At 51.2% G+C, this 27,565-nt stretch overlaps 2 protein-coding genes across 3 annotated transcripts in view; one reads left to right on the forward strand and one right to left on the reverse strand.

Annotated features, from left to right (window-relative positions):
• Positions 1-19,214, forward strand: LOC139314532 (casein kinase II subunit alpha-like). Of its 2 annotated transcripts, XM_070940204.1 has the most exons (14): positions 1-141; positions 2,239-2,500; positions 8,122-8,258; positions 10,526-10,637; positions 12,108-12,209; positions 13,070-13,120; positions 13,872-13,931; positions 14,932-15,015; positions 15,635-15,745; positions 16,804-16,905; positions 17,377-17,477; positions 17,576-17,724; positions 18,113-18,202; positions 18,653-19,214. In XM_070940204.1, the coding sequence occupies exons 3-14, from the start codon at positions 8,158-8,160 to the stop codon at positions 18,766-18,768; spliced, it is 1,179 nt and encodes a 392-aa protein (XP_070796305.1). In that variant the 5' UTR covers positions 1-141; positions 2,239-2,500; positions 8,122-8,157; the 3' UTR covers positions 18,769-19,214. The 2 variants fall into 2 exon arrangements, with proteins under 2 accessions (XP_070796305.1, XP_070796307.1); XM_070940206.1 differs by lacking the exons at positions 1-141; positions 2,239-2,500 and adding an exon at positions 2,515-2,614.
• A 2,548-nt stretch (positions 19,215-21,762) lies between these two features.
• Positions 21,763-27,565, reverse strand: part of LOC139314084 (uncharacterized) — an 82,752-nt gene continuing 76,949 nt past the window's right edge. The window contains exons 16-18 of the mRNA XM_070939607.1: positions 25,757-25,845; positions 23,292-23,583; positions 21,763-22,010 (exon numbers count right to left, since the gene is read on the reverse strand). Of these exons, the coding sequence (XP_070795708.1) occupies positions 21,869-22,010; positions 23,292-23,583; positions 25,757-25,845 (523 nt within the window). The 3' untranslated portion in view covers positions 21,763-21,868. The remainder of the gene's footprint in view (positions 22,011-23,291; positions 23,584-25,756; positions 25,846-27,565) is intronic.

The raw sequence follows: 27,565 nt of genomic DNA on the forward strand, positions 1-27,565 counted from the left end.
TGCCGCCGCCGCCGCCGCCATCTTGTCTCCCCCCGCGGCGGGCTGAGAGAGGCCGCCCCCTCCCCCAGGAGCGGACCCGGGAGAGACCCGCCCGCTCCCCTCCCCCCGTCCTCGTCGCCGCCTCCCGCGCGGCCCGGCGAGGTAAGGAGGGGCCGCGGAGTGGGGGGGCGCCCGGGAGTGGCGGCGGGCGGGGCTTGTGGGGGGGGCTCTGCGGGGGGGGGGTCGGGAGTCTCTCCCCGTGGGCGCCCCCCCCGCAGCGATGGGGAAGGGCGGTCGAGGGGAGGCCGAGGCTGAGGAGGCCTTTTCTGGGGGGGGGAGAGGCGGGGAAGGCTCCCCCCGCAGAGAGGGGGCTCTTTGGCCGTTGGGGCGCGACCCCCAGCCTGCCCCTCCCCCCGTAGCAATCCCCTGCTCCCACGACCCCCCCCCCCGTCCAGTAAAGGGTCCCCAATAAAGCCTCGAAAGGGGAGGAGGAGGAGGAGGGGGGGGGCTGTGGGGGTCAGGTCTCTGGTTGGGTGGGGGGCAGAGGAGAGGCTTTCTGGCCTTGTCCCCCCCCCTCCCATGGGTCCCAGGGGAGGACTGGCCCCTCCAGCAGCCCCTTCCCCCACCCCTCCCCTCCCCTCCCCATGGGCATCGCTGGCTTTCCTGCTCTCCTGCCCCTCCCTTTCCCCCCCACTCAGCTTTGGGGATGAGGACCCCCCCCACCTCTAATCAGCCCAACATCCTGACAGCCCCCCACCCCACCCCCCAGGCTGTTCCCCAGGCTAAAAGGTGGGTGGCTGCTTCCTGCTTCGGCCCTCTGCCCACCGGAATGCCCCGGTTTGCACACCTGCCAAGTCCTCCCAGGCTTCCCTGGGTTGCGCTTGGAGCGTTGGGTTGGGTGGCCCTGCTGTGCACGGAGTGTGAAACTCCTGTCTCCAGATCCCCAAACCACCAACAAAGCTTCAGTTCATTTCTTGGCTTTAAAATTGGGCTGCTTCAGTTCAGGCACCTCCTGGACTGAGGGACATTTCACGACCCAACTAGGTAACATCATCAGTGATGTCTCCTTCCTTCCTTCCTTCCTTCTTTCTTTCCCTCTTTCCCTTCCTTGCCTTAGTGCTCTCTGATCCTGGTTGTTTTCTTGAAGATGTTTCATTACCTGAGCTAGATAACATCATCAGTGGTAGAAAATGCAAATCCTTCTTCCTTCTAGCACTGATGATGCTACCTGGTTGGGTCATGAAACAACTGCAAGAAAGCAACCAAGCTCGGAGAGCACCAAGGACCCCACAGTCCTTCCTTCCTTCCTTCCTTCCTTCCTTCCTTCCTTCCTTCCTTCCTCCCTCCCTCCCTCCCTCCCTCCCTCCCTCCCTCCCTCCCTCCCTCCCTCCTTTCTTTCTTTCTTTCTTTCTTTCTTTCTTTCTTTCTTTCTTTCTTTCTTTCTTTCTTTCTTTCTTTCTTTCTTTCTCCTTCCTGGAAATTCCAGGGCTATTTTCTTTTGTAAGCAGTTACCTTTATAAACATCATATCAGGGACGTGCAACCTTGGCACCTTTAAGACCTGTGGAGGTGGGGAATTCTGGGAGTTGAAATCCACAGGTCTTAAAGGTGCCAAGGTTGGACGCCCCTGATCTAGATGACCTGGTACCTTTGTATCTTATTTCTGTACCTTAATGAAAAGGACTAGACGGGACAAAGCAGCCTTCCAATATCTGAGGGGTTGCCACAAAGAAGAGGGAGGGGATCCACCTATTCTCCAAAGCACCCGAAGGCAGGACAAGAAGCAACGGATGGAAACTAATCAAGGGGAGAAGCAACCTAATATTAGAAATATCCTAACATTTAGAACAATTAACCAGTGGAACAGCTTGCCTCCAGAAGTTGTGGGTGCTCCATCACTGGAGGTTTTTGAGAAGAGACTGGGCAGCCATTTGTCTGGAATGGAATAGGATTTCCCGCCTGAGTAGGAGGTTGGACTAGAAGACCTCTGAGTCCCTTCCAACAGAATACCATTCTGTTAATTATCTAGCTAAGATTCATGTCCACATAACCTTCTGATTTATCTCGCTCTTGGGCCCTTTCTAGAATAAACTTTAGGATCCTATAATCTTGTGTTCTCCAATAGCTACTTGAGAGTGAGGCGTTCCATTTTTTAAATTGTTACCATAGCCATATAACTGTACAGAGCATCCAGGGTGTGAAAAACAACCGTTTTGGGAAGAATGTGAAAATTACAGAAATTATCCCTTCTCTCTTTCAGGAACGGGGCGATGCTATAACCAGATGCCTGGGTCCTCGGAACTGCCTCTGTTTCTGCCCCCCTTGTGCTGGATGGAATCCGGCCGCTGACGGCGTGGGAGCACCTCTGCCACACCTTCCGAGCACCGGGTGGCCAGCCTCGCACCCCTTCCTCCCCGACCTGCCCCCCTCCCCTCCTGGAATGCTGTACATGCCTTGCTCTGCCTCTCGCAGGACAGTGCCCGGTGGCATTGGGGTGACCCACTGAAGCAGGCACGCTCAAGGTACTCTTTGCTGCTGCTGCTGCTGCTGCTGTGGGCTCCCTTGAGGTCACATGTCTTTTCTCCGGGAGATTTGGGGACCTGCGATTGGGTGCAGAGGTGAACTCGTTTGTACAGGTAGTCCTCAAACTATGACCGCAATTGAGCCCAAAATTTATATGAGACATTTGAGGGAGATGGTGGAGGTGGCGGCTTTCCTGTTCAATGACGCAGAGTGGGGGGTGGATGTTGTCATCAGGGAAGGGACTGTTATTGTTTTTCCTCTTATACAGGTAGTCCTCCACTTACGACCACAATTGCGTGCAAAATTTCTGTTGTTAAATGAGACAATTCTTGACTGAGTTTTGCCCCATTTTACAACCTTTCTTGCCACAGTTGTTAAGCCAATCCCTTCAGTTCTGAAGTTGGTAACGGCTGCAAAGTGATTCTGGCTTCCCCATTGACTTTGCTTGTCAAAGGTCACAAAAGCAGGTCACATGATCCCTGGACACTGCAACCGTCATAAATATGAAGGTCACATGACCATGGGGATCACATGACCATGAGGATGGAGCGATGATCTTAAGTATGAAAAGCGGTCATAAATCACTTTTTTCAGTGCTGTAACTTTGAATGGTCACTAAACGAATTTTTGTAAGTCGAGGACTACCTGTATCCCATAAATACATGTTCCGTAAATGAACTTCTCTGGATCTTCATTGTGAGAGTGGGATGAATCTTCAGCGGCCACAATTTTCCAGATCAGAGTTGTTCAAATTTAGCAAGTCTAAGATGTGTGGACTTCAGCTCTCAAAATTCTTCTGCCAGGGTGCTAAAATCCACACACTTTAAAGTTGCCAAGTTTGGAAGATGCTGTTTTAGAACCATGCTAGTTGCCAGCCATCATGCCCCTCCGTCAAGTTCTTTCCCCCCAGTCCAATCCTTCCCAAAGTTATCTAAAGTTAAAAGTTAACTTTTAACCCAAACTTAAAACCCCCTCTGATGCCAGCCCAGTAGTCCTCCTTCCCTGTTATAAGCATTCAATAATCCTTATGATGTTGGAAGCATAGAATAACAGAGTTGGAAGGGTCCTTGCAGGTCACCTAGTCTAACCCTACTCGAGCAGGAGACCCTACACCATTTCTGACCGATGGCAGTCCAGTCTCCTCTTGAAAGCTTCCAGTGATGAAGGTCTCACGACTTCCGAAGGCAACTTCTGTTCCATGCGTTGATTGTTCTCCCTGTCAGAAAGTTTCTCCTTATTTCCAGGTTGAATCTCTCCTTGATCAGTTTCCATCCATTATTCCTTGTCTGGCCTTCAGGTGCTTTGGAGAATAGCTTGGCCCCCTTCCTCCTCTCTGTGGCAGCCCCTCAAATACTGGAAGATGCTATCATGTCTCTCCTGGTCCTTCTCTTCTCTAGACTAGCCAGGCCCAGTTCCTGCAACTGTTCATCATAGGTTTTAGTCTCCAGTCCTTATGACGATTCAAAGCTAATACTGCTTCTCCTAGAGTTACTACAAATGATTTTTTCATGCAGATGTTTCATTACCCAACTAATTAACATCAGTATCCCTCCCTCCCTCCCTCCCTCCCTCTGCAATGGATGGATCTTAATCAGGCGTAGGAGAAAGTTGGCTGTCCCTTTGCATTCGTCTCCTGGGGTCTCCTCTGTCTTCTCATGGCTGCCTGGGCAGTTTCGGAGCAGCAGGAGCCAGCCTCATCAGGGAGGGCAGGGGTTGCAGCCTCCCACTCCCCTTTGTCTGGAAGGATTCTGGTACTAGTTTTCACTCTTTGGCGGCAGATTTGTTCAGAGCAAGGATGTCTAACTCTGGCCACTTAGCTTGGCTGGCTGGGGAATTCTGGGGGTTGAAGTCCACAAGTCTGAAACTGGCCAAGTTTGGATCCCGCTGGCTTAGAGGCTGGAAAGCCCTCTTTGTGGGGAATGGAAAATTAGAATTTACAATGAGTATGGGGTTGGATTTGATGGCCTCAACGTCTTCTTTCAAATGATGTATTATTTGTATGAGAGCAGAGGCGCATGGAGCTACGAAGCGCAGGAGTCTGGAATTGTGTATCGCCTAGACTTAATGGCACAGAATCTTATCCGATTGGTACCCTTGAGGCCTGTCCTATCACTCTGTGGTAGATAAGCTAAAAAGCGCTAATCTGTGTCAGCTAGGAGGTGTTATCTCTCATTATGCCAATGTAGGCTGTTGTGTTTTCCTAACTTTCTGCGGTTGCACGCTTGACAAAATGCAGATGCTGCGTTTTGGCCTAGGAAAGGAAACGGGAACTTAGAAGAAAGTTTGTGGGAAGTTTTCTTCCTCTTTCCTTTTTGTTCGTGCTTTGGATTGGTGCCGTTTGAATCTGTGTGTGTGTGGACACGTAATCACACATGTACATTGGTGCTTTCTCTCCTGTGAGAATCCCTGGGAACTTGTTTTCCAAACGGAATATAATCTTGAGATGCCAGATTCCTTTCTGGAGCACCAGCGGTGGCCTGGGCTCTGAAGGTTTGTAGCGTGGGTTTTCGACACTGCTGTGTCACCGAGTATCACCACAACCGAGATTTCCAGCCGTTAGAAATATATGCTGAGCAGGTCTACGACAGCTCTCCACGGGACAAGAGTTCACACTAATATCGAGGAAATGGTGGAATGGAATCATTAAAGAAAGGATGACAAGAAGGGACAAAATGAAATGTAAATGACAAAAATTAAAATGATTTTTAACTATTTTAAATCATTAAATTGAATTGTTGGCCGTGGCAGGTTATCCCGTGCCACTGTGGGGCAGTCCTGGTGTTTCTCAGGGGCGAGTGGCCTTTCGGAGCACTTCCTTCGCCTCTTCCCCAAGTCACAGCCCAGCACATCCAGGGGCTGAGAACGGGTCGACTGCCCCAAAGGGCAGCTGGACTGTCTTGCCTTTTCCTTGACAAAGTTTTGCTTCTCAGCCAAGAAGCTTCTTCGGTTCTGACTGAATGGTGGGGAGTGGAGGAATTTACAGTGGCACCTCAGTGCGCATCGTACACCTGATTGTGGGAGGCCCCAGGAGTCCCACATGATTTTTTTCCCTTAAGCAATAATGTAGAGAGTCACAAAGCAACCGACACCGAGAGGTTCTAGCTTGTGTGTCGAGTATCCAACAAACGATGAGTAACGGGACAAAATTGTCCCGTCGGAATAGGTTGAGTACCCAATTCGGTGAGTTTCAGAGCAGTTGAGTACAGGTGGTCCTCGACTTACAACAGTCCACCTACCAACCGTTCAAACTAAAGAAAGTGAACTATGACCATTTTTCACACTTGTGACCGTTGCAGCATCCCCATGGCCATGTGATTTACATTCGGATGCTTGGCAGCTGACTCACATTTACGACGGTCACAGTGTCCGGCTTTCGGGGCAAGGGGGGGCCTTGGGGCCAGAGCTCTTCCCGGCAGGTGGAGGGTTAGGTTGGTTTATTTTGGATGAGCTTCATGGCCGTATTTGTTGTTGCAGTGTAATTTCATTTTATTTTCTTAGTTGATGTACTCCTCCTACATTCTTGCAAGTTGCCCAGCTACACACACACACACACACACACACACACACACACACACACCCGTAAACAATCCAAGAAACACAAGACAGGAAGGCCAGCAAAAGCAGGGTTGCCTTTCCAGCTCTGTAGGGTGGGTTGGCCGGGATGGCTTTGTCTGCAGCCTCCTCTCGGTGGAGGTAAAAGGCCTGAGGCCCTCAGGTGGGGATCCTGCCCTTGTAAAGGGTGCTGTAGGCTCCTCTTCCAGGGTGAGGGAGGAGGACTCTGGGATACTCTGGGCTGCCCAGGCCACGCCTGCAGGTCCATCTGCACAGCAGGGCTTAGAGGGGGCTGTTCCCCCCCCCCTCCTTTACTCTGGCCCACCCAAAGTGCCTTTCGGGCCTCTCCAACAGCAGCCGCAGGAACGGATTCTTCTCTTCCCTGGGGCTGGGTTTCTTTCCTCAAAGTATTTGGGGGGGGGGGGGGGAAATGGTTTTCCTTCAGTGCACTAACTGGGGAGGGCAGATGGATTGGAGGTGGTTCTTCAGATCATAAACCCTTCCAAGTCCTTCCAAGAGCCAAAGGGAGAGGAGGACCCCTGTGGGGAAGGCCAGAGCTGCCAAGAGCTTAGTCCAGCAGGAGTTCAGGTCAGAGAAAGATCTGTGGAAGTTCACGGTCCCAGCAACCCTGGGGGAGATCTCCCCAGCATCTCCCTGTTCACTGCAGGGGCCGCGTTGGGGTTTGGGGGCTGGGGGGTGGGCAGGGGGCATCAGGAAGGGCCCCTCGGCCGGTCACGTAGGCTGCGATCTCCCTCCCCCTTCTTAGACCTCCAAAGGGGCTTTTCCCCAAAGGCAACTGGACTTCCTTGGTGGTGGTGGTGGTGGTGGGTTTCTTTTAGTTTGAAAACTTCAGAACCAAATAAGCTTTTTGAAAGAGAAGCGAAACGTTTTCAAAGGCAAAAACGAAGAAAGCCCAGTTGTCTTTGGGGAAAAGCCCCTTTGGGACAACCAGGGCCCGTGAGTCTCCATAGACCTGGGCTGGAGCCTCCCTCCCTGCTGGCTTTCCTGGTTCTGCAAGGGCTCCTCAGCCCCCCCTCCCCCCCCACTGCCTCCAGGCAGCTCCTCTTAATGGGCCTGTGGGCGGAGAGGGCCTGCATTGGATGCTGGGCCAGGCTGTGCAGGTCAGGCAGCCTCCCTGCAGGCCTCTTGGGAAGGGAGCCAGGTGCTCAGCTACTTCCTCTCCAGCCGGAGGGAGGGAGGGAGAGTTGCTGCTGGGTCTTAAACCGAAGAACACAGCTGGGAGGGGCCTTGGAGGCCTTCCAGTTGGACCCCCTGCTCTGGCAAATGGCTGCCCAGTCTCTTCCTAAAAGCCTCCGGCAGGCAAGTTGTTCCCCTGGTTTATTGTTCTAACTGGCAGAAAATTCCTCCTGAGTTCCAGGTTGCTTCTCCCCTTGATTAGTTTCCACCCGTTGCTTCTTGTCCTGCCCTCAGGGGCTTTGGAGAATAAATGGATCCCCTTCTCATTGGGGCAGCCCCTCAAATACTGGAAGACTGCTATCATGTCCCCCCGGTCCTCCTCTTCATTAGGCTAGACCTACCCAATTCCTCCAGTGGTTTAGCCTCCAGTCCCCTGATCATCCTTGTGGCTCTTCTCTGCGCTCTTTCTAGAGTCTCAACCTCTTTTTTACGTTCTGGATGCCGTACTCTTAAGTGTGGTCTCCTCTGAAGAGGAGCCCCCAAGGAGAGAGACCAGAGGGGGAAGCAGGCAGACCATTCCTCCTTCTGCCAGGCTCAGCGTGGAAGGGAGGGGCCCTTTCCTCCTTCCTGGAAAACTCAGGGCTCAACACTTTTGGCACCAGGGACTGGTTCCATGGAGAGGACCGGAGGGGGCATCCTGTGGAGGGGGCTTTGCTTGTTTGCACTGGCTGGGGAATTCTGGGAGTTGAAGTCCACGCAGTTAAACTTGTTCAGATGGAGAAAGACCGTTTTAATGCTTGCCCTGTCAATCACGCCTCTTCTGGGCCTTTTCTCCTAGTGAGCCAAGGGCCCCCGTTTCCTTTTTTAGGGGAGGGGCAACCTTGTTCTGCGATTTTTTCCTGCAGGTGATTAATCTCCTTGCTTGTTTCAGAGCAAAGTGTGGTTGTGACCGTCACCCTGGGACAGCATGTCGGGCCCGGTACCAAGTCGAGCGAGAGTCTACACAGATGTCAATACCCAGAGGCCTCGCGAATACTGGGACTACGAGTCACACGTGGTGGAATGGGGGTAGGTGACGGTGGGTGCTGCAGAAGATTGGCAGGTTGCTCCTTTCCCCTCCCCATCTCTCCCCCTCCCCCGTGGACCCCCGAAGGAGCAACTCCTTGAGTTTGTTGTGGTTTGTTTGCCTGGCCTGCCTCTCACGGCCTACAAGACCGGCCAAAAGATTGGCAGGCCACAGAGGCAAGAATATACATCCAAACTACACTGTGTCGTTTCTCTCTCTCATATGATATATGTGGGTATATACATAATTTTGCATATATTTTGTCCTGTTTATGTAGTGTATGTTGGAGGTGGTGACCCCCCTTAAGAACTGCATGCAACAAAATGTCATTTTAATGTCATTCAAAGAGACAATATAGTTATTCTTTCTATCTAAGAAGGATGAACCCCCATAATTCTGAGATTGGGAGTTGGCCAGGCTGACTTCATCAGAAGCCCTCTAAAATGGTCCTCTCTTTGCCCCCCTCCCCCCGCCCCCCCCCCCCCCCCCGCCCCAGTTCAAAATAATTCCTGGCCACTGTATTTATCTCATCAAGAAGTTTCCACAACAATTTGCACAGCTCAGGTGACCCTGAGGACACAGATAAACCACCAAGTGGCTTCAAGGACCCTCTAAAAGGAGGCCAATGACCAGCTGCCTGCAAGGAGCATAAACCCTTCCATTCCCCCCCCCATCCAGTCAGAGCTGAAGAAGCTCCCTGGATGAGAAGCGAAACGTCTTCGAAAGGAAAAACCAGAAGGTCCAGTTGCCTCTTGAAAAAGCCCCTTTGGGTCTCCTGGTTGATGCCAGAGGCGAAGGCTCCTGGGTGACCGGAGAAGCCTGCAGGATCGGGGTGGGGGCTAAGGGGACACAGTGGGTGTGAAGGAGCCCCAGTTTAGTGGGGGGTGGGCCTTGCCAGGATATGGAGCTGCTGAGAAACTCAGGGCTCCGGAGTCCAGAGACCGAGGGCCACCCAGCGCTCCTTAAGACGGGGGTCTCCAACCTGTGGGCTGCGGCCCCCTAGTGGGCCCTGAGGGCTTTGCAGCTGGGCCATGGAAACAGCCAGTGAGCATGTGTAGGGACGCATACCCTCACTTGCGTGAGCAGCGGACAAGCACGTGCCCTCCATTTGTGTGAGAAGCAAGTGTGTGTGCACGCCGCTTGCACAAACCTCACACACACACACACCGGTCCACAAAGCCAGAAACGGTGGTGAGCTCTGCCTTAAGACCTGCTGCAGTTTGGCCAGGGGCCCATTTACAGCGTTTTCTGGGCTTTTTATTTAGAGGGGGTTGGGGTGGGTGGGTGGGAAGTTTGCAACAGAGGTAGTCCTCGACTTACGACCAGAATTGAGCCCAGGATTTCCATCGCTAAGCAAGAGAGTTGTTAAGGGAGTTTTGCCCCCATTTTATGGCCTTTCCTCCTGCAGTTGTTAAGTGAATCACTGCAGTCATTCAGTTAGTGACACAGTTGTTAAGTGGCTCCCTTCATCGACTTTGCTTGTCAGAAGGTCACAAAAGGGAATCACGTGACCCCAGGACACTCTGGCCATCATAGGTACAGAGGCCAATTGCCAAGTTTCTGAATTTTGATTACGTGACCAGGGGATTCTGCAGTGGTTGATAAGTGTGAAAAAATGGACATAAGTCCCTTTTTTAATGCTGTCATAACTTTGAATGGTCACAAAGCAAGTGGTGGTAACTAGAGGACTACCTGTACTTATGCAATAAAGTGCAGATATTTCATAACCCAGCTAGGTAACAGCTTCAGTGCCATGGTAGAAGTGTTAAGAATTAGAGGGGCAAACCCCCCCCCCCCCCTGATGATGTTCCCTAGTTAGGCAATGAAATGTCTGCAAGAAAACCACCAAGCTCAGGGAACACCACGGACCCCACAGTCCCCTCCCCTCCCCCTCTTCCTCCTCTCTGCAAACCCCCCTCCCTTCTACCACTGATGATGATCCCTAGTTGGGTGATGAAACGTCTGCTTGAAAACAGCCAAGCCCAGAGAGCACCAGGGGCTCTCCCTTGTTCTTTTTCAGATGAATGTAGCTCATCGGGTTCTTGTGGATATAATCAGGGCCCCTTAAATTCCACTCTAAAGGCCTAGAGGGGGACTGATGCCAAAGGCAACTGGAAAGGGGACCGAAGATGAAGTCGTGAGCTGGGACGCAGCAGCACAGAAAAGTTGCTAAGGATACAAAGAAGGCGGCAGGCTCTGCCCAGATGAGCCAGCCCTGGGGCAAGGGGGGCAGCCGTGAACTTCCTTCTCTTTCCCTTGATTTCCACAGTAACCAAGACGACTACCAGCTCGTGCGGAAACTCGGTCGTGGCAAGTACAGCGAAGTCTTTGAAGCCATCAACATCACTAACAATGAGAAAGTGGTGGTGAAAATCCTTAAGGTGCGTCTTGGGGGTTGGGGTGTCTTTCCACTGTGGGACGCCCCTCCTTCACCCATGCCATGTGGGGGGGCGGGATCCAGGGTTCGAGTCACCCTAACCCTCACCTTCACTCCCTAATGGGGCTGATCATAACAGCGCTTCTACAAAGAACAGAACAGAAGGACAAGAGTTGGAAGGAACCTCGGAGGTCTTCTAGTCCAGGGGTCACCAACCTTTCGGACCTCAGGGACCACTAAATTCATAATTTTAAATCCTGAGGACCACCAGTATGATCTGCCTAATGACTGGCTGGGTGGGCTTGGCTAGGTGGTCATGTGACTGGGTGGGCATGGCCAACTTGATGTCACTCAAGTGGAGGGCCGCCTCGCCGGCCTCTACTCACCCCTCCCCTGCCAGCCACTCCTCTCCTGCCCGCCCGGGCTCCTTAGGGCCCCAACAGGAAGCAGTTGTTGGAGCTAAGCAGCCACCTTGAGAAAGAGTTGGCAAAACAGCTGGCTCAGTTCCAATTGGATCTGGCCGAGAAGGAGGCTCAGCAGAAGCACCTCACTGAGGACTAGGAGCATAGGCTTTCCAAGCAGAGGGAAGGCCTGCGGGAGTGCAAAGCCAGGTACCGGCGCCTGGAGGCTCAGCGGGCTGAGGTGGTCAGCCAGTTCCAGGCCATGAGGCAGTCCCACTGGAACGAGGCCCTCTGGCTCTTTGCCACCAGTGGCCCTTCCCTCCAGCCTTCCCCCAAAGCCCCTCACCAGGAGGCTGAAGCAGACCCTAAGTTGGAATTTCTGCCCCCCTCCGACCGACACAAAAAGACCCTGAAGGGGGAGACTCTCTGCAGCAACACAAACGTTCATTGCACGTATCTGTCTGATTGAGGACAGTTTGAGGACCCCTGATTTAGTGCAATATAAAAAATGCAAATAATGTTTCTGCTGTTCTAGTCCAACCCCCTGCTCAGGCAGGAAACCCTATGCCACTTCAGACAAGTGGTTGTCTGGTCTCCTCTTAAAAACTTCCAGGGTTGGAGAAATTCACAAGATGGAAGTTTTTAGGAAGAGATTGGGCAGCCAAAGGTTACTGGGCGTGAGTGAAAGTTTTAAACCAGCCTGGGGAATCTGCTCTAACAGGGAGCCTGCCTGTCAGTTCTATGTTGTGTAACGTTTTCCTGCTTGTGGCCTTGTTTAAATAGTTTTCAGTTGGTTTTGGAGGAGACTTAGAATAGCAGGTTTAATTGCATGCTGCCCAGGGTCAGATGGCAGATAGATAAAACAGCTCTGTGATGCCGTGAACTCTGTGCTCGGTGGGTTTCTTCTCTCTGACCAAGCCAGCTCTGCCTGACAGCCCCCTGAGTTCCTGGGCTGTAATGTCTGAATTGAGCCACAGGTGGGGTGGGGGAGGGTCTGACAGGCGGCCATTTTGGGCAGAGCCCCCCTCCCCCCTGAAGCCGAGCAGTAACCACAGGTGTGTCTTTTCTTTCAGCCAGTAAAAAAGAAGAAAATAAAGCGTGAAATTAAGATCCTGGAAAACCTCCGAGGGGGCCCCAACATCATCAACCTTCTAGACATCGTCAAGGACCCCGTGGTAAGGGGAGAGGATTGTCCCTACTACAGGTAGTCCTCCACTTACGACCACGGTTGAGCCTAACATTTCTGCTGCCAAGCGAAACATTTGTTCCTTGAGTTTTGCCACATTTCACAGCCTTCCTTGCCACCGCTATTAAGCAAATCACCCAGCAGCTGTCAAGTTAATAAGACGGTTGTTAAGTGAATCTGGTTCCCCATGGACTTCGCTTGTCAGAAGGCCATCCTGTGGCTCTGGGGCACTACCACCGTCATAAGTACTTGCCAGTTGCCAAGCGATCCTGCAACGGTCGTAAGTGTGAAAAAAACTCCTCCCTTTTTGCAGGGATGTTGTAACTTCAAACGGTCACTAAATGGACTGTTGTAAGTCGAGGACTCCCTGTAATGGAGGGAGCAGGATGCCTTCCTTCGGGCTCCAGGTCAGGCCCCAGTTCTGACCCACGGCCACTGGACTACCACGACTTTAGACATAGAGTAACTTTATTCTAACCTTATTTCAACTTTATTTCGGGGCATGCAGCTCTCAAAGGGTCACCGCCTCCAATACACACTACACAAACATGGCAAAATAAATACAATACAATACAGTCCCCCCTCTCCTCCCTAATGGAGACCAGACCCAACTCGGGGGTCTCCCAGCACTAGCTCCAAGGCCCCAAACGGAGGCCCTGATCATCGGTTCAGGGTCCAGGACTTCCTGCTCGTCTCGCCTTCCCTTGCGTTGTCTGATAGAAGAATCACAATTTCCCAAATTAAGAAAAACGAAAGGAAGAAGGGAAGATCCGGTTAAAGCTCTTTTTGCCTTTTTTCCCCTCCCCGTCTGCTCTTTTCCCTCCGCCTCCGGACCGTCTGGCCCTGCAGTCTCGGACACCCGCCCTGGTTTTTGAACATGTCAACAACACAGATTTTAAGGTGAGGAAATGATGAGTGAGTGGAAATGTCATTGGGTCTCAGGCAAGGGGACTGGACTTCAACTCCCAGAATTCCCCAGCCAAACTATGCTACGCTGGGGAGTTCTGGGAATTGAAGTCCAGACCTCTTTAAGGTTGCCAAGGTGGCTTGGAGCCCTCTTGGAGCCGGTTGTGCTGCTTCATTGTTTCCTGAACTGGGAGGAAAGGCTGCAGGAGTCCTTGAGCTGGCTCAGATTTCACTCCCAAACTTTCCTTTCCTTTTTCTCGTCCAGTTTCCGCATTGAGACTGGGCAGCGGTAGAGGGAGAGCAGAGCAAGGGAAGGAACGACCCCTCCCACCCCCACCCAAGGAGAGGAGGCAGCCCTGGGCAGGAGGCCAGCGGGAGAAAATGGTGCCCTTAGCAGAAGGCCACAACATCCCTTGCAGATTCTGAGTTCCCGGGGAGGGGAGACGCCCCAGTAAACTGATTGATGATTCCTAGACCTCCAAGGTCCCTTCCAGCCCTTGGAGTCTATGGTCTCTGTCCCACAGCATGATGAGAGCAGGGCCAGTGCGGGAAAGTCCTCCAGGCCAGAGCTTTGCAGGTGCAAAAACCTCCTAGAAGCGGTCCTAAAATCATCACGGATGGTTGTAGGGAGAACGTCTGGCACAGTTTTCGTACTCGCTGGCTCTTTGCACAGCTGAGGGGGAGGCTTTGAAAAGGAGCCCAGGGGATGTTTTGCTAACTGCCGTTCGCCTCTTCTGCCCTACAGCAATTGTATCAGACACTTTCAGATTTTGATATTCGATTCTACATGTACGAAATCTTGAAGGTAAGGTTTTGCAGGTGGCCGACTCTGGCAAAGTCTCCTCCTGGGGTGCAGGAGAGAGTGAGGGTGGGGGAGGAGAAAGTTTACCTTTCCTACCTGGCCAATCCAGAGCCTTACATCGGGAGTGCAGGTTGTCTTTGGGGAATAGCCAGGAAGGGTGGCGTTTTCTCTGCCTCCTGCTGCAGCCACAAAGAGCTCAGTGAAGGAGGGCAAAGACTCCTTAAGGTCTCATGTTCAGCCCTTGGCAGTGCCAGCTAAGTGGCAGCGGATCTGGAACGGGCTTGGCAGAGCTGCCACGGTGGGATGAGTTGGTAGCTGCCAACTATATGAGCCAGCTTGGTGTGTTTGCAACATGTGAGCTGCGTTTGCACTGGGGCTAACTGGGACAAAGGGAGATGCCAGTCCTAGTGCAAAAAGCTAATCCCAGTCGGCACTGTGGTTGGGCAAGTTAGCTCGAGCCCTAGAGCAGGGGTGGGGTGGGGTGGGGAGCCATGGCCCTTGTGTGACTCGTGGGCTTCAACTCGGGAATTCTGGGGGTTGAAGTCCACAAGTCATAAAAGGGCCAGGGTTCCCCACCCCCGCCCTAGAGGCTCAGGGGTTTTCCCTTCCCTTCCCCTTTCCCTTTCCCTTTCTGACTTTCCCTGGCCTGTCGTGTAGTTTGGCCAAGATGGAGCTACTCTAGAAACTTGATTTTACTTACTTTACTTTTACTTTACACGCACTCACACACATGCACACAAACAGGTGCAGGTCTCCCTTGGGCAGCTGCTATTTAGTTGCATCCCTGCTTGAGCTCCATTGAAGACGTCATCTACATTCTGACCCTACCCACAGCCATCAAAATACTTTGCAGATTGGGTTTCCCCCCCTCCCCCCCAATGCTATGAAAAGTCTCAGGGGCTTAAGATGCAGGCCTTGGGTTGCCTTTAGGGGGCTCCTGGGGCTGGTGCAGAGTTGGGGGGGGGTCTCCTCCTCTACCCACCCGCTCTCTCCTCCCTCACAGGCTCTGGATTACTGCCACAGCATGGGGGTCATGCACCGGGACGTCAAGCCACACAACGTGATGATCGACCATGAGCACCGGAAGGTGAGCCCGTTGACTTTGAGGATGAGGTCCAAAGTGTGCACGCACCACTCTGGAAGACCAGAGGGCAACATGATGGCCTCTCCCGCTGCCTCGCATGGAAGCCCCCAATAAGAGAGCAGTTGGTGGGACAGACCAGTAGGTGCTGGCTTTGAACAGCTCTGTGGCCTTGTCTCAGGAGCTTCTCAGTCACCCAGGTGATGGTTGTCCCAAAGGTTCCTTTTCAAGAGGCAACTGGACTTTCTGGTTTTTTACTTTGTGGACATTTTGCTTCTCATCCAAGAAGCTTCTTCAGCTGAGCTCTGGTAAAAGCACCTTTGGGACTCCGTGGCCTTGATAACTTCACCCCTTGGCCTGCTCCTGCGTCTTCTGACTGCCCAGCCCTCCTGCGGGTGGTCTATCACACGGGGCTCTCCAACCGTGGCCACTTGAAGACTGCTGGACTTCAACTCCCGGAATTCCCCAGCCAGTGCATGCTGCGGGTAGAAGTCCACCAGTCTTAAAGTGGCCAAGGTTGGAGACCCCTGATCTCTCTCTCTCTCTCTTTCTGTGTGTGTTATTTACTTACTTGCTTACTTGCTTATTTTCAACTCCTCCCTCCCAATTCTACCGTCTGCTGCAGCTGCGCCTGATCGACTGGGGACTGGCAGAATTCTACCACCCGGGACAAGAGTACAACGTCAGAGTGGCTTCCCGGTACTTCAAGGGACCGGAGCTTTTGGTGGATTACCAGGTAAACCAGCAAATTCTGAATGGGGCCTGCCGGGGGGTGGGGTGGGGGGAGAGGAATCGGGGTGGAACTTTGCCCTTTCCCGAGCAGAGAGCAAAGCCTTAGCTCTGCTCTTCTGTCTTCGGCCTGCCCTCCCCAGTTCTTCCAGTCCGTCTGTGGGTCAGGAGGAACCTTCAGCCACGGGGCCCCCTCTGGTCCCAAGGAGTGTTTGTGCCGCTTTATAATGCCCTGGGAAGACCACACCTAGAGTCCTGCATCAGGATTTGGTCACCATACTATAAAAAAGATGTTGAGACTCTAGAAAGAGTGCAGAGAAGAGCAAGAAAGATGATTAGGGGACTGGAGGCTAAAATACATGAAGAACGGTTGCAGGAATTGGGTGTGTCCAGTCTAATGAAAAGGACTAGGGGACACATGATAGCAGTCTTCCAATATCTCAGGGGCTGCCCCAAAGAAGAGGGGGTCAACCTATTCTCCAAAGCCCCTGATGGCAGGACAAGAAGCAACGGATGGAAACCAATCAAGGAGAGAAGCAACCTGGAACTAAGGAGAAATTTTCTAACAGCGAGAATAATTAACCAGTGGAACAGCTTGCCACCAGACGTTGTGGGCGTTGCCATCACTGGAGGCTTTTAAGAAGAGACTGGGCAGCCATTTGTCTGGGCTGAAATAGGGTCTCCTGCTTGAGTAGGGGGTTGGACTAGAAGACCTCCAAGGTCCCTTCCAACTCTGTTATTCTGCGGGAAGAGTAATCCAATAGGCAGAGGGAACTCTCAGCAGGAGCTTCTCTGGTGGCAGAAGGACCTTCCTTCCGAAGTCCGGAGGGTCACAGGTCCTTTTCCCATATTTGCAGTAAACTAGGCCCAGAGAGTCTCCAGAGAGGGTGGGTGTGTGTGTGTGTGTGTGTGTGTGTGTGTGTGTGTGTGTGCATGTGCATGAGAGCTCCCTGAAGGTTTTGCGTCCCTCGCCCTCTGCCTGGGCTGCTGAAGGGGGAAGCGTTTGGGTCTGTGCCTGTCCTGGTGCTGCCCCATGGACCCCCCTCGCCCTGCTCTCTCCTGCAGATGTATGACTACAGCCTGGACATGTGGAGCCTGGGCTGCATGTTGGCCAGCATGGTCTTCCGTAAGGAGCCTTTCTTCCACGGGCATGACAACTACGACCAGGTGAGGCCCCCTCTGCCAGAACTGGCGCCAGTCTTGCCCCCGGCCTCTCGTCCCTTGCCTTGACAGTTCCGGGGCTCTTGGCTTCCTGCTCATCCCCCAGAATGCCCTGCTCCCTCCTGCCTTCACAGTCCCATGGGCAGGAAATCACCGCTGGAATTGGGGAGGGGGCGGAGGGGGAGGCCTTGAACGGTCGTCCTCCCTGTGCACAGAAACAGCTGCAGAGCCCCCATCCTCCCGGCCTTCCTTGCTTGTCCCAAAGGGGCTTTTTCCAGAAGGCAACTGGACATTTGTGGTTTCTTTCTTTTTTCTCTTTTGAAAACGTTTTGCTTCTCATCCAAGAAGCTTTTTTAGTTCCGGAGAAGTTCTGGAGCTCTTGGATCAGAAGGAAAACGTTTCCAAGGGAAGTAAAAACAAGGAAGTCCGGTTGCCTTCAGGGCGCTGGCTGAGTGACCCCCTTCTGCTCCTTCCCAGCTGGTGCGGATCGCCAAGGTGTTGGGCACCGAGGACCTCTACGACTATATCGACAAGTACAACGTGGAACTGGACCCCCGCTTCAACGACATCCTGGGCAGGTGGGTGAGCGGGGACCCCTCCCGGGCACCGCTCCCTTTGGTGGGCCGCGGGGGGTGAAGAACCGCTCTGGGAACCTCCCGCTTTCCCTCTGGGGCAGGCATTCCCGCAAGCGATGGGAGCGCTTCGTGCACAGCGAGAACCAGCACCTGGTGAGCACCGAGGCCCTGGACTTCCTGGACAAGCTCCTGCGCTACGACCACCAGACGCGGCTGACGGCCCGCGAGGCCATGGAGCACCCCTATTTCTGTGGGTAGTACCCTCGGCCGGGTTCCCCCACGTACATCAAGCCCCTTGGATGGGGGCCCCTGCAGGCTGAGCTCGGCCGGCTGATTCCCCCTCCGGCAGAGGCTTCTTTGGGGGGGAACAGCCTCCTCTGTCCAGCCCTTCTCTCTCCTGCTGCTCCTGCCCCCCCCCCCCGAATGCTGCCCCTTGAGCTGCCATCTTGGATTGTCCTCCTGCACGGACTCAGCTGCCCCCTCCTGGATCTGAGCAGGCAGGGGGGTCCAGGGAGCCATCCATCCACCTGTATGACCGCTGCTTCTCTCTCTCTCTCTCTCTCTCTCTCTCTCTCTCTCTCTCTCTCTCTCTCTCTCTCTCTCTCTCTCTCTCTCTCTCTCTCTTTCTCTCTCCACAGATCCGATTGTGAAGGACCCAGCCAGGCTGGCCACCTCCACTGTCCTCTCCTCGTCTAACACACCTGTCAGCTCCTCCAGCATGTTGGCAGGTAGGCATCTCGGCTGTAGCTGGGTGAGGGGGCCAGTGCCAGCCGTAGCACCGGGTGGTTTGGCTCCTGTGTGGCGTTCATCCAGGGAGAGCTCGGATGAGATCTTGGCTTCCCAGGCAGCGCCCTTCACCCCTTCTTTCCTCCTCCATCAGAATAGAGCTGGATGGGACCTTGGAGGTCTTCTAGTCTAACCCCCTGCCCAAGCAGGAAACAAATTGGCTGTGAAGTCTCTTCTTAAAAACTTCCAATGTTGGAGCGCCCACAACTTCTGAAGACAGGCCGTTCCCCTGGTTAATTAGTTCCACTCCTTAGTGCTCCTCTCCTTGATGAGTTTCCACCCTTTGCTGCTTGTCCTGCCCTCAGGTGCTTTGGAGGATAGCTTGCCTCCCTCTTCTTTGGGGCAGCCCCTCAACACTGCCATCGTGTTGCCTCCCTTTTCTCCCCATGCAGGAATCGCCTCCATGTCAGCCTCCCAGCCAATGGGCAGCTTGGCCGCCTCCCCCGTCATCGCCTCTCCGAATGCGCTGGGATCGCCAGTCCCTGCGGCCGCCGGAGCTCAGCCCTGACCACTGGAAAGCCACCTCCGACTTTGAGCACCGCCGAGGCCTCAGCCGTGCCCTCTTCCTCCTCCTCCTCCTCCTCCTCCTCACCTCACCTGCCCGCCTCTGCATGGCGCTACCGACGCCCGGGGCGGGCAGGAGGACGGCCAGCGTGGCAGGGCGGAAGGGTCCTGCGCCTGGATCCCGAATTCTTTTGTTTGTTTGTTTCTGTTGAGTATGTCGAGGAGCCAAGTCCCGGCTGCTGCTGCTGCTGCTGCTGCTGCTCTTCCGCCTCCTCTCCTCGGGGGGGCCACAAAGGCAGACTCTGGTTCCAGGCAGAGGCTTCTTCTCCTCTGGGGTGGTTTGTTCGAGTGCCGTCAGCTGCATTCTTCCCATGAGGGTCGTGGTTAGTGATGCAACTACAGTGTAGACACCTGAACGGAGAATAAAATTTATTTTCTATGTCCCTAAAAGGGGCAGGTGTTGGGCCCTGCTTCTTCCGGAGGGAGGCGATGCCAGAGTGTAGGGGCCTCTTTTAATACTGAGGGGGTTTCGACTCCCAGAATTCCCCAGCCAGCCATGGAAGCTTCCAGCACCACTGTGGACTTCCAACTCCCAGAATTCCCCAGCCAGCGCTGGCTGGGGAATTCTGGGAGTTGAAGTCCAGCAGCCTTAAAGTGACCAAGGTTGGAGACTTCTACCGTAGCAGACAGAGGTGAATGAGGCTTTTGAGGCTTTTCGGGCGGTGGGGTCAAGACCCCGGCACTGGAAACGGAACACGCGTATTCTGGAATTTTGCCCTCCTTTCTGTTTCCAGGCCTGGTCTTTGGTTCCTGCGGGTTGGGCCCAGGGAAGGAAGGTTCCTTTTTTCACTCCATGGGGCACTTGGTGGGGCTTGGGGGGCCTTCTGCAGGGCAGGTGGGGCTGGCTGAGCCTTTCCCCCATGCTGGGGAGGAAGGGTAGGCGATGGCCCCGTTCCGGTCCTTCGGTTGGAAGCTGGTGCCATGGAGGGGGGATTCCTTGAGGTCCCAACCCTGCAGCTCAGGAGGTCAGGAACATGGGGAGCAAGACAGACCCCCTCAGGTTGTCTTGGCAGCAAATCTGGAGTCTGCCCCTGTTGGTGAGGGGCTGCCCACAGCGGTGATTTCCTTCAGTCTGTGTACATGTAGTCCTCATCTTAAATCACAATTGAGCCCACGGTTTCTGGTTGAGCCAACGAGACCTGGTTTGTCTCGTAGTCAACTAGGGGGATCAGGATTGAAACCACGGGGACATTGATCCGAAAACAGAGAAGGGGCAAGGAGGGAGCTCTGCAGAAGGCGGACCCCCGTAACTGAAAAGCTCTCTCATTATCACTTCCTGCCTCGGATGGTTTAGGGCAGGAGTCTCCAACCTTGGCAGCTGTATGACTTGTGGACTTCAACTCCCAGAATTCCTCAGCCAGCGCATCTTGAGGTCCACAAGTCGTAAAGTTGCCAAGGTTGGAGACCCCTGCCTTAGGGCATCCTCCCTGCGTGCTATCAGGCTTTGGATGTGGCAGACGTAAATGGAGGCCCCCCTCCGGGGCTTAATTCATACAGTTGTTAGCCAGTTCACACAGCCGATCCCTGAGCCTCTCATCAGAGCACGAGAGACAGGTTCACATAACCAGTCCGACCATTTACTGAGCTGTAAGCCTCTGCTCTTCCTTCGTGGAACAAAAGCTAGGTGTTGGGTCATTGGAAAAGGACTCCCAGCAGGCCCTGCTTGGACGTGGTTCATGGCTCCCCCTTCCCCGGTCCTTGGTTCGAGGGACAGCCTGACTTACTGCGGGGAATGTTTTAACTGAAACCTGCTATCCTGCGCCTGGGAGGGGAGCTCTTCGCTCCAGGGTGTGGCTCAGTGCAGAAGCTGCCCAAACCTTTTGGAGAGACGGCTGGCTGGTGTCCGTGTGGGAAGTTCTCAGGCAGAGCCACTAGCACTGATGATCTTACTACTTTGGGTAATGAAACGTCTTTGAGAAAACAACCAAACTCAAGAGAACACCAAGGATCCCACAATCCATCCTCCCTCCTTCCCTCCGCAAATTCAACTCCCTTCCAGTGGTGATGATGTTACTATTTGGGGTAATGAAATGTCTTCAAGACAACATACACGGAGCCCTCACCTGAATCTACTTCCTTATTTCTGATCATGATCTTTGAGGTGACAAAGTTTGTTCCTTCCTCTAGGACCATCTCTTCGATATCTGAAGATGGCTCTCTTCCTATAACCTAATATCTTTTGCAGGCTAAATATGCCCAGTTCCTTTTGCTGTTCTTCAGCAGAGAAAGAGAACAAAGCTTAAAATGCAGAAAGAAAAGGAAGAAAAAGGAAATATGAAGAAATCACTTCTGATTTATACCTTTAAGTTGACCTCTTGTTCTGCACCTTTCATTTTTTACATCTTTTTTTAAAAAAGGTTTAATCAAACCCGTCTTATCCTAATTACATTTTTTTTCCTGTTTCACGGAAAACCTCCAGAAGGCGTTTCATCAACTCTGCTTTGATGAGGCTCAAGTTATGGGTAGCTGATCCCCTTCTGTGGCCCCCTTCAAATAAAAACTCAGTTGGGAATCTTTTTTATTCTAACCAAACCACCAGAAAATGTTTTTTAAAATCCTGTTTGAAACCTGTTCTCTCAGTGGCCCAGTGTTGTCATTGAAGTATTTATAACAGAATAACAGAGTTGGAAGGGCTCTTGGAGGTCGTCTAGTCCAACCCCCTGCTTAGGCAGGAGACCTGGCATTTCAGACGAACGGTTGTCCAATCTCTTAAAACTCTCCAGTGTTGGAGCACCCACAGCTTCTGGTGGCAAACTGTTCCCCTGGCTAATTGTTCTAACTTGATTGGTTTCCATCCGTTGCTTCTTGTGCTGCCTTCGGGTGCCTTGGACCTATAAGAGGATTTTATAAGAGGGCTTGATCTAAGACCACAACACCAGGCAGATCTTGGAAGACGTAGCCGTGGCCTTCTCCTTCGTGGCCTGACCCTCTTGGCCTTTGTGTCTTAGAAACCAATCCCAGGAACAAAAGAGGTGCTCAAAGTAAGTTTATTCAAGAGAATCAAGATCGATTGAGTTATGTCCCGAGGCGCCTGGGTCCTGGCTTCACCTGGTCCCATAGACCTCCACCTCGCACAGGGCCAGGGATACCATGCGAGGAACGGTGACGGTGACGTAGCGTCCCACTTTACCGTTGCAGGAGATGGTGCTGATGGCACCCAGGCGGGTATCGGTGATGGTCCCGCAGCTGTTGGGAGGAGAAAAAGGAGATCAGCCTCCCGTAGTTTGTCACGTTCAGAAAGAGCGAATCAGAAGAGCAGTTAATGCGTTCCTACAAACGGTAACCCGTGTAGTTGGAGAAGGACATTTCAAGGCACCTTGGATGAACTGAGGGCAGCCCCAGCAGAAGCTGTTAGATGCAGAAGCCGCTTCCTTAGATGCCAAACTATAACACCTATCCCGATGCAACTCTGGCACCATATTATGGTGATTTTATTAGTTTTATTATAGTTTTGTTTTATCTCCTACATTTAGGCGATTTAGGTATTGCATATAAAATTGTACATAGTAATTTTACCTGTAAATGACTTTTGTAGTTTTAGCCATAATGTAACATGTGAACAGCCGTGCTTTAAACTGAATGTAAACTGCTTTAAACACGGTTGTAAAAAAATTGAATTTTGTAAGAGTTGTCAGATTATGGAATATCCTACCCGATTCAATTGTCCCAGCTACTGACTTTCCCCCTTTTGATTCTAACTTACCTCCTGTGGACTACATCCCATATTTAAGAGGCTCCTGTGTAAGTGCCCTAATGTGCCTATCGTCCCTGTCACATTTTAATTTTTTTTCATTTAAAATTAAAAAAAAATTGTATCCATCCATCTATCCTATCTTAATTTGCTGATGCTTTATTTAAAGTTACCTTTGTGTATCATGATTGCATGACCTCTCTAGATGCCATACGCTAAATAAGAAATGCTTTCCTAAAAAAGATACGCATCGATTGGGGAGGAAGCTAACACCCAGATTGCAAAAACACAAACAAGCGGTCAGACGAAGAGACCCAATCTCACTGCAGCGAACAAGGACACACATTCAACTTCGTAGCTTCTAGGTTGTTGGATGAAGGGGCACAAAAGCAGCCAAGTAATTGAAATCGTCAGTCAATAGGAGTGCTGATTTACCAGCCTATCAAGAACTTGGAAGATGAGGACTAGGCAGCACAAGCAAACAGCAGCCAGCTATCAATGGGCACTATAAATACCACACACGTAACAGCAATACGGAGAGAAGTTCCCTAAAGATGGGCTCCGTCATGAAGGCAAAACCTGGTCCCGGTGACTGATCCAGATTGGATCCTAAAAAAAATATTCCCAAATATGGAAGCCTTAAGCATTTTAGCCTCCCCTCCCTCCCTCCCTAGGCACCACCCTTGTCTATGATGTCTTGGGTGCTACCAGTTGGCGTCCTTTTCCCAGCCACTTGGTCTCCTGATTAAGCGCTATCTGTGGAAAGGGCCACTTACAGAGGATTGGATTTTCCATGGTTGGTCACAAAGTTTCCCACACGGATCTCTGCTCCCCGGAGCCTTTCTCCGCAGCAGTCCTCACGGCTTTTCACTACCACGGAAGAAACGGCATAGCGGCTACCCAGGTCCACGTACCACCAGGGCCCCATTTCTCGCGTGTGGGTGCAGCTGTTCTGCCCAACCCAGCGTCCGCTGCAGTTCCCATCCACGGCTTTACTGGCTACTGAATTGAACTGGCTCACATAGGTGGACGATTGGAAGGCTGGACGCCCTCTGGCCACGTTTGTAGCTGGAAAGAAGTTTGGGGGAAGAAAGGCATGTCAGAGGACTCGTTCTCGGTTGACCTGCCTGCTCTGGATTTGCACACACCCATCCAGGAGGAAAGGCAAAGTCCCTGGGACCACTTTCAGCTCCCTCGGAGTCTTGCTGCCTTTTGGAGACCAGTTTGGAAGAGCACAAGGGAGGGAAAGGCGGGTGCTCCTCTGGGCTTTTCTGCACACCTGGCCAGAACGAGTGGACAGAGGCAGTCTGGAGAGCTTCTCGTGAGAAGAAAAGAATTTGGGAGTTCTCCTAACTTGGCCGTTCTCCGTCATTGCTTTCTTTGCAGGACAACAAAAGGGTGGAAAGGAAACTGCCTGATCTACACCCTCCTCGTGAAGTAGGAATGTGCTGCACTCAGAGTCGGTCTTGATATCAAGGAAGGTGACTTCCAGGGTGGAGAATAAGATCCTGAAGATGGCTTTGCTAAAGGTGGAGTGGTCTCTGGTGGGTTTAGACCCCTGGAAGACAAGGGAAAGCCATCTCCACTCAAATCGTTATTGACACTTTTATGGACACAGGAGTTGCATGGGTTTTTTTTTTTTCTAATCACTTTTGGAAATTGCTTGTTAATTGCTTTTCAGCTATTATGGATCTTTGGATCAACCATCCAGTGATTTTCCTCCAGTCCTTAGCAAAAGAAGCTTAAATACAGGTTTAAGAACTTTTAATTTTTTTTTTTGTTTGGAATAAACAGCAAAAAAGGTGATTAGATTAATTTAGGAAATTACAACAGATTAAGGGTCCAGATGAAATAAGATTTATAAATCAATTATAAGCTTCCTGTTGGAAAATGTTTTTGTTTTGAATTCTTTAAAAAAAAAAGTAGAGTACAACTTTAAAGTTTAGACACGAGAGGGAACTAGAAGGAACTAAAGATCACAATTAAAAGGAGAACACTTAAATTTAACTTACAGAATGGAATGAAATAAAACATTAGACTTATTAAAGTATATTTTTGAACAATGGATCCAGAAGTTAATTTTAAGAGTGTCTGCCATTATAGATTGTGTTTAAATGAAAAATGAACAGATAGTAGTGGACAACACTATTGACTGAACTGAAAGTGGATTTTAACATGACAGGTTACAAGAATGGTACGCAAAACGATGCTACATTGAATGTACAAATTAAATTAGATGATGTCCTAATAATTAAAAAGATATACAAATAAACCAAAAAGTGAGATGGACAGTTTTCCTATATTGGATTTATAAAAGAGACTTTTAAAAACGGAATAATTTTGTGAGAGAAGACAAAGAAAAAAAATGAAAATTAGTTCTAGGACATTATTTGAAGGGATTAAAGACAGAAAGGAATATAAACTTGCTTTACATGATCAACTTTAAAATAGATACCTTATCTCTAGTAACTCATAATAGGTGAGTTGGTCAGCCAATAATTCGGCTGACCAGGACTGAACATCAAGACTTCAAGGGTTTGTTTATAAAAAAAGAGATGGAATCTGAGAAGAAAAGATCACATGTCGTATTTAAGAGAAACGTAAGTTACTAAAATGGTTTATACACATGATGGAGGGGAAAGTCATTCTTTATATATTTCTTTTTCTTTACAAAAGATACAACCTGGAGGTAAGGAGGGGTTTTTTGACAGAACGATTAAAGAATGGAATAGCTTCCCTACCAGAGTTGTGACTCTTCCATCTCTGGAGGTTTTCATACAATCATTTGATCGAAATGGCACAAGGTCTCCTGCCTGGAGCTGGGGGTTGGGCTAGAAGAGCTCTGAGGTCCTTTCCAGCTCTACGATTCTATGTTGAATTGAATAACTTATTTCCATTTTCCTCCACACAATGGCACAGACTAACATGCAGTTCTGAGGCTCTTGGAAGAGAAGAAAAAGAAACTCCACCCACCAAACAATGTCACCACCCCAAGGATGATGACGACAATAATAACAACAGCATCCAAAAATGCAAAATTACCAACATTCAATGTTTGCACTTTCTCATTGTTTTGTTCCTTTAATCTCTTTAACTTGTAATGTTTGATCAAAGTCCTTAAAAAAAGAGCCACCAAGGAAGGCAATGGGGGGGCTCCCCTTTCCCCTTCAGCATCTGAGCTGGCCAAACGCCTTCAGAGGGGAGGCCTCACTTCTCCCGTGTCCCCAGGGCTCCCTGATACCTCTCATTTCCGGTTTGCAGCGCTGAGCCTCCCCGTGGCCGGCCAGGAGCCCCAGAAGAGGCAGCCACATCCAGGTGATGAGCATCGTCCTGCAAGGAGATAAAGCAGACGGCAGGGAGAGAAGGAGCACAACATCTGGGAGCCTCATAACGGGTCCTGCTTAGCGGCTGACCTCTCGGGTTCCCTCCCAGGAGAGGCTGGGCAGGCCTTGGGGTCAAGACCTCCGTTGCCAGTGGGGTAAATGGGCCTTCCCCCTGGAAACGGACCAGGCCAGCAGATAGAGCGAGTATCATCAAGGGCAACATTCTAAGAATTGGCCAACGTAACAGATATGGTCCAGTGAAGAAGTGAAAAAGACAAGCAAAATTGGGAAGACGGCAGCATGATTCCAGAGAGTGTAGAAGCAGATTTAAGGCTCCTTCGTGTTTTCTGAGCTGGGTTGTTGTTTTGCAGACATTTCTTTACCCAAACTAGATGATGATGATGTGATGCAGCACTGATGATATTATGTAGTTTGGTAATAAACCGTCTGCAAGAAAACAAGCTGACAGAGCACTAAGGCATAGTTGTCGTCCTCCCCCTCCTCCTTCCTCCTCCCCCTCCCTGCAATTCCCCCTCCCAGCACTGATGATGTTACCTAGTTTGGTAATGCAATGTCTGTAAGAAAATAACGAAGCTCAGAGAGAACAAGAGCCCCTCATTTCAATCCTAAGCTACACATTTATGAGCTTATTGGTAGCAAATTTAGAGATGAGGATCGATGGGCCAACTGATGTACAGGACTTTTATGCCTGCCTGTCTCATATAACTCAGCAGTTCACAACAATCAATAAGAAACCTACTTAAATACAAAGGTTCCCTCCTCTCTAAGACTAGTCACCCCCCCCCATCCCTGAAGCCTTCCTTCTCTCGCCTTTCCCAAGGGAAGGCAGCCAGTCTGGTGGGATTCTTGTAGCACTGATGACTAGCGATAAAGCTGCTATTTGCTGCTCCTCATGGGTGGCTCTGGTTGCTTTCACTCAAGACCCAGCTACTACTTGGCGGAAGAAGCAGGTCTTCACCGCCCTCCAGAAGGCTAAGAGGGCAGGAACCGAGTTCCCTGATCTGAGCGTAACGCATGTTTAATCCAGTTTCAAACAACACTGGTTGAGGGTTGATTCCTTTCAGCCTGATTTGCCAATAGCGTCTTAAATGTGAGGGATTCTAGATCCAATTTGCCACATTGGACCCTGAGGAATCTCTTGATCAGGGGTGTCTGAAACCTTAGTAACCTTTGAACTCCCAGAATCCGGGGAATTGTGGCACTTGAACTCCACGGGTCTTAACATTTCCAAGGTTGGGCCCTCCTGTCCTTGATGAACTGGGAAAGTCGGAGGGAAGCGGGAAGCTAACGGTGAATTGCAGGAGGCAGATCTTGTCCTGACAGAGGATTGGAGCAGGATAATCTTGGGCAAATATTGACCTTGTCAGCAGCCAAAACAGATTTCCTCTGTCCAGCTTTTTGGGATGTTGGGTCAGGGGGCCAGGCTTCTGAATTTCTAGCATAGTTATTGGCAGAAGTATCTTAGAAATGTCAGGGAATTTATTAATCCCATGTTTGGCTCTGGGACTAATAAATTCCCTGACATTCTGGTAGCAGAGGATGGTTTCTAATAAAACTCATTTATTTGTTATAAAGAAAATAAAACACCTCACTAACTAAGAAAAGTTAATTGTTACATTTTTGAAAATAATTCTTGCCGGCTATCTGAGCCGGACCTCTGGCAAGAGAACAAAGGAAAGAGAGTGTGAAGAGCAAGTGAAGGAATG

The sequence above is a fragment of the Pituophis catenifer genome, unplaced genomic scaffold (assembly GCF_029215685.1).
Source record: "Pituophis catenifer annectens isolate HBS135680 unplaced genomic scaffold, rPitCat1.0.hap2 SCAF_3, whole genome shotgun sequence".
Lineage (NCBI taxonomy): Eukaryota > Metazoa > Chordata > Lepidosauria > Squamata > Colubridae > Pituophis > Pituophis catenifer.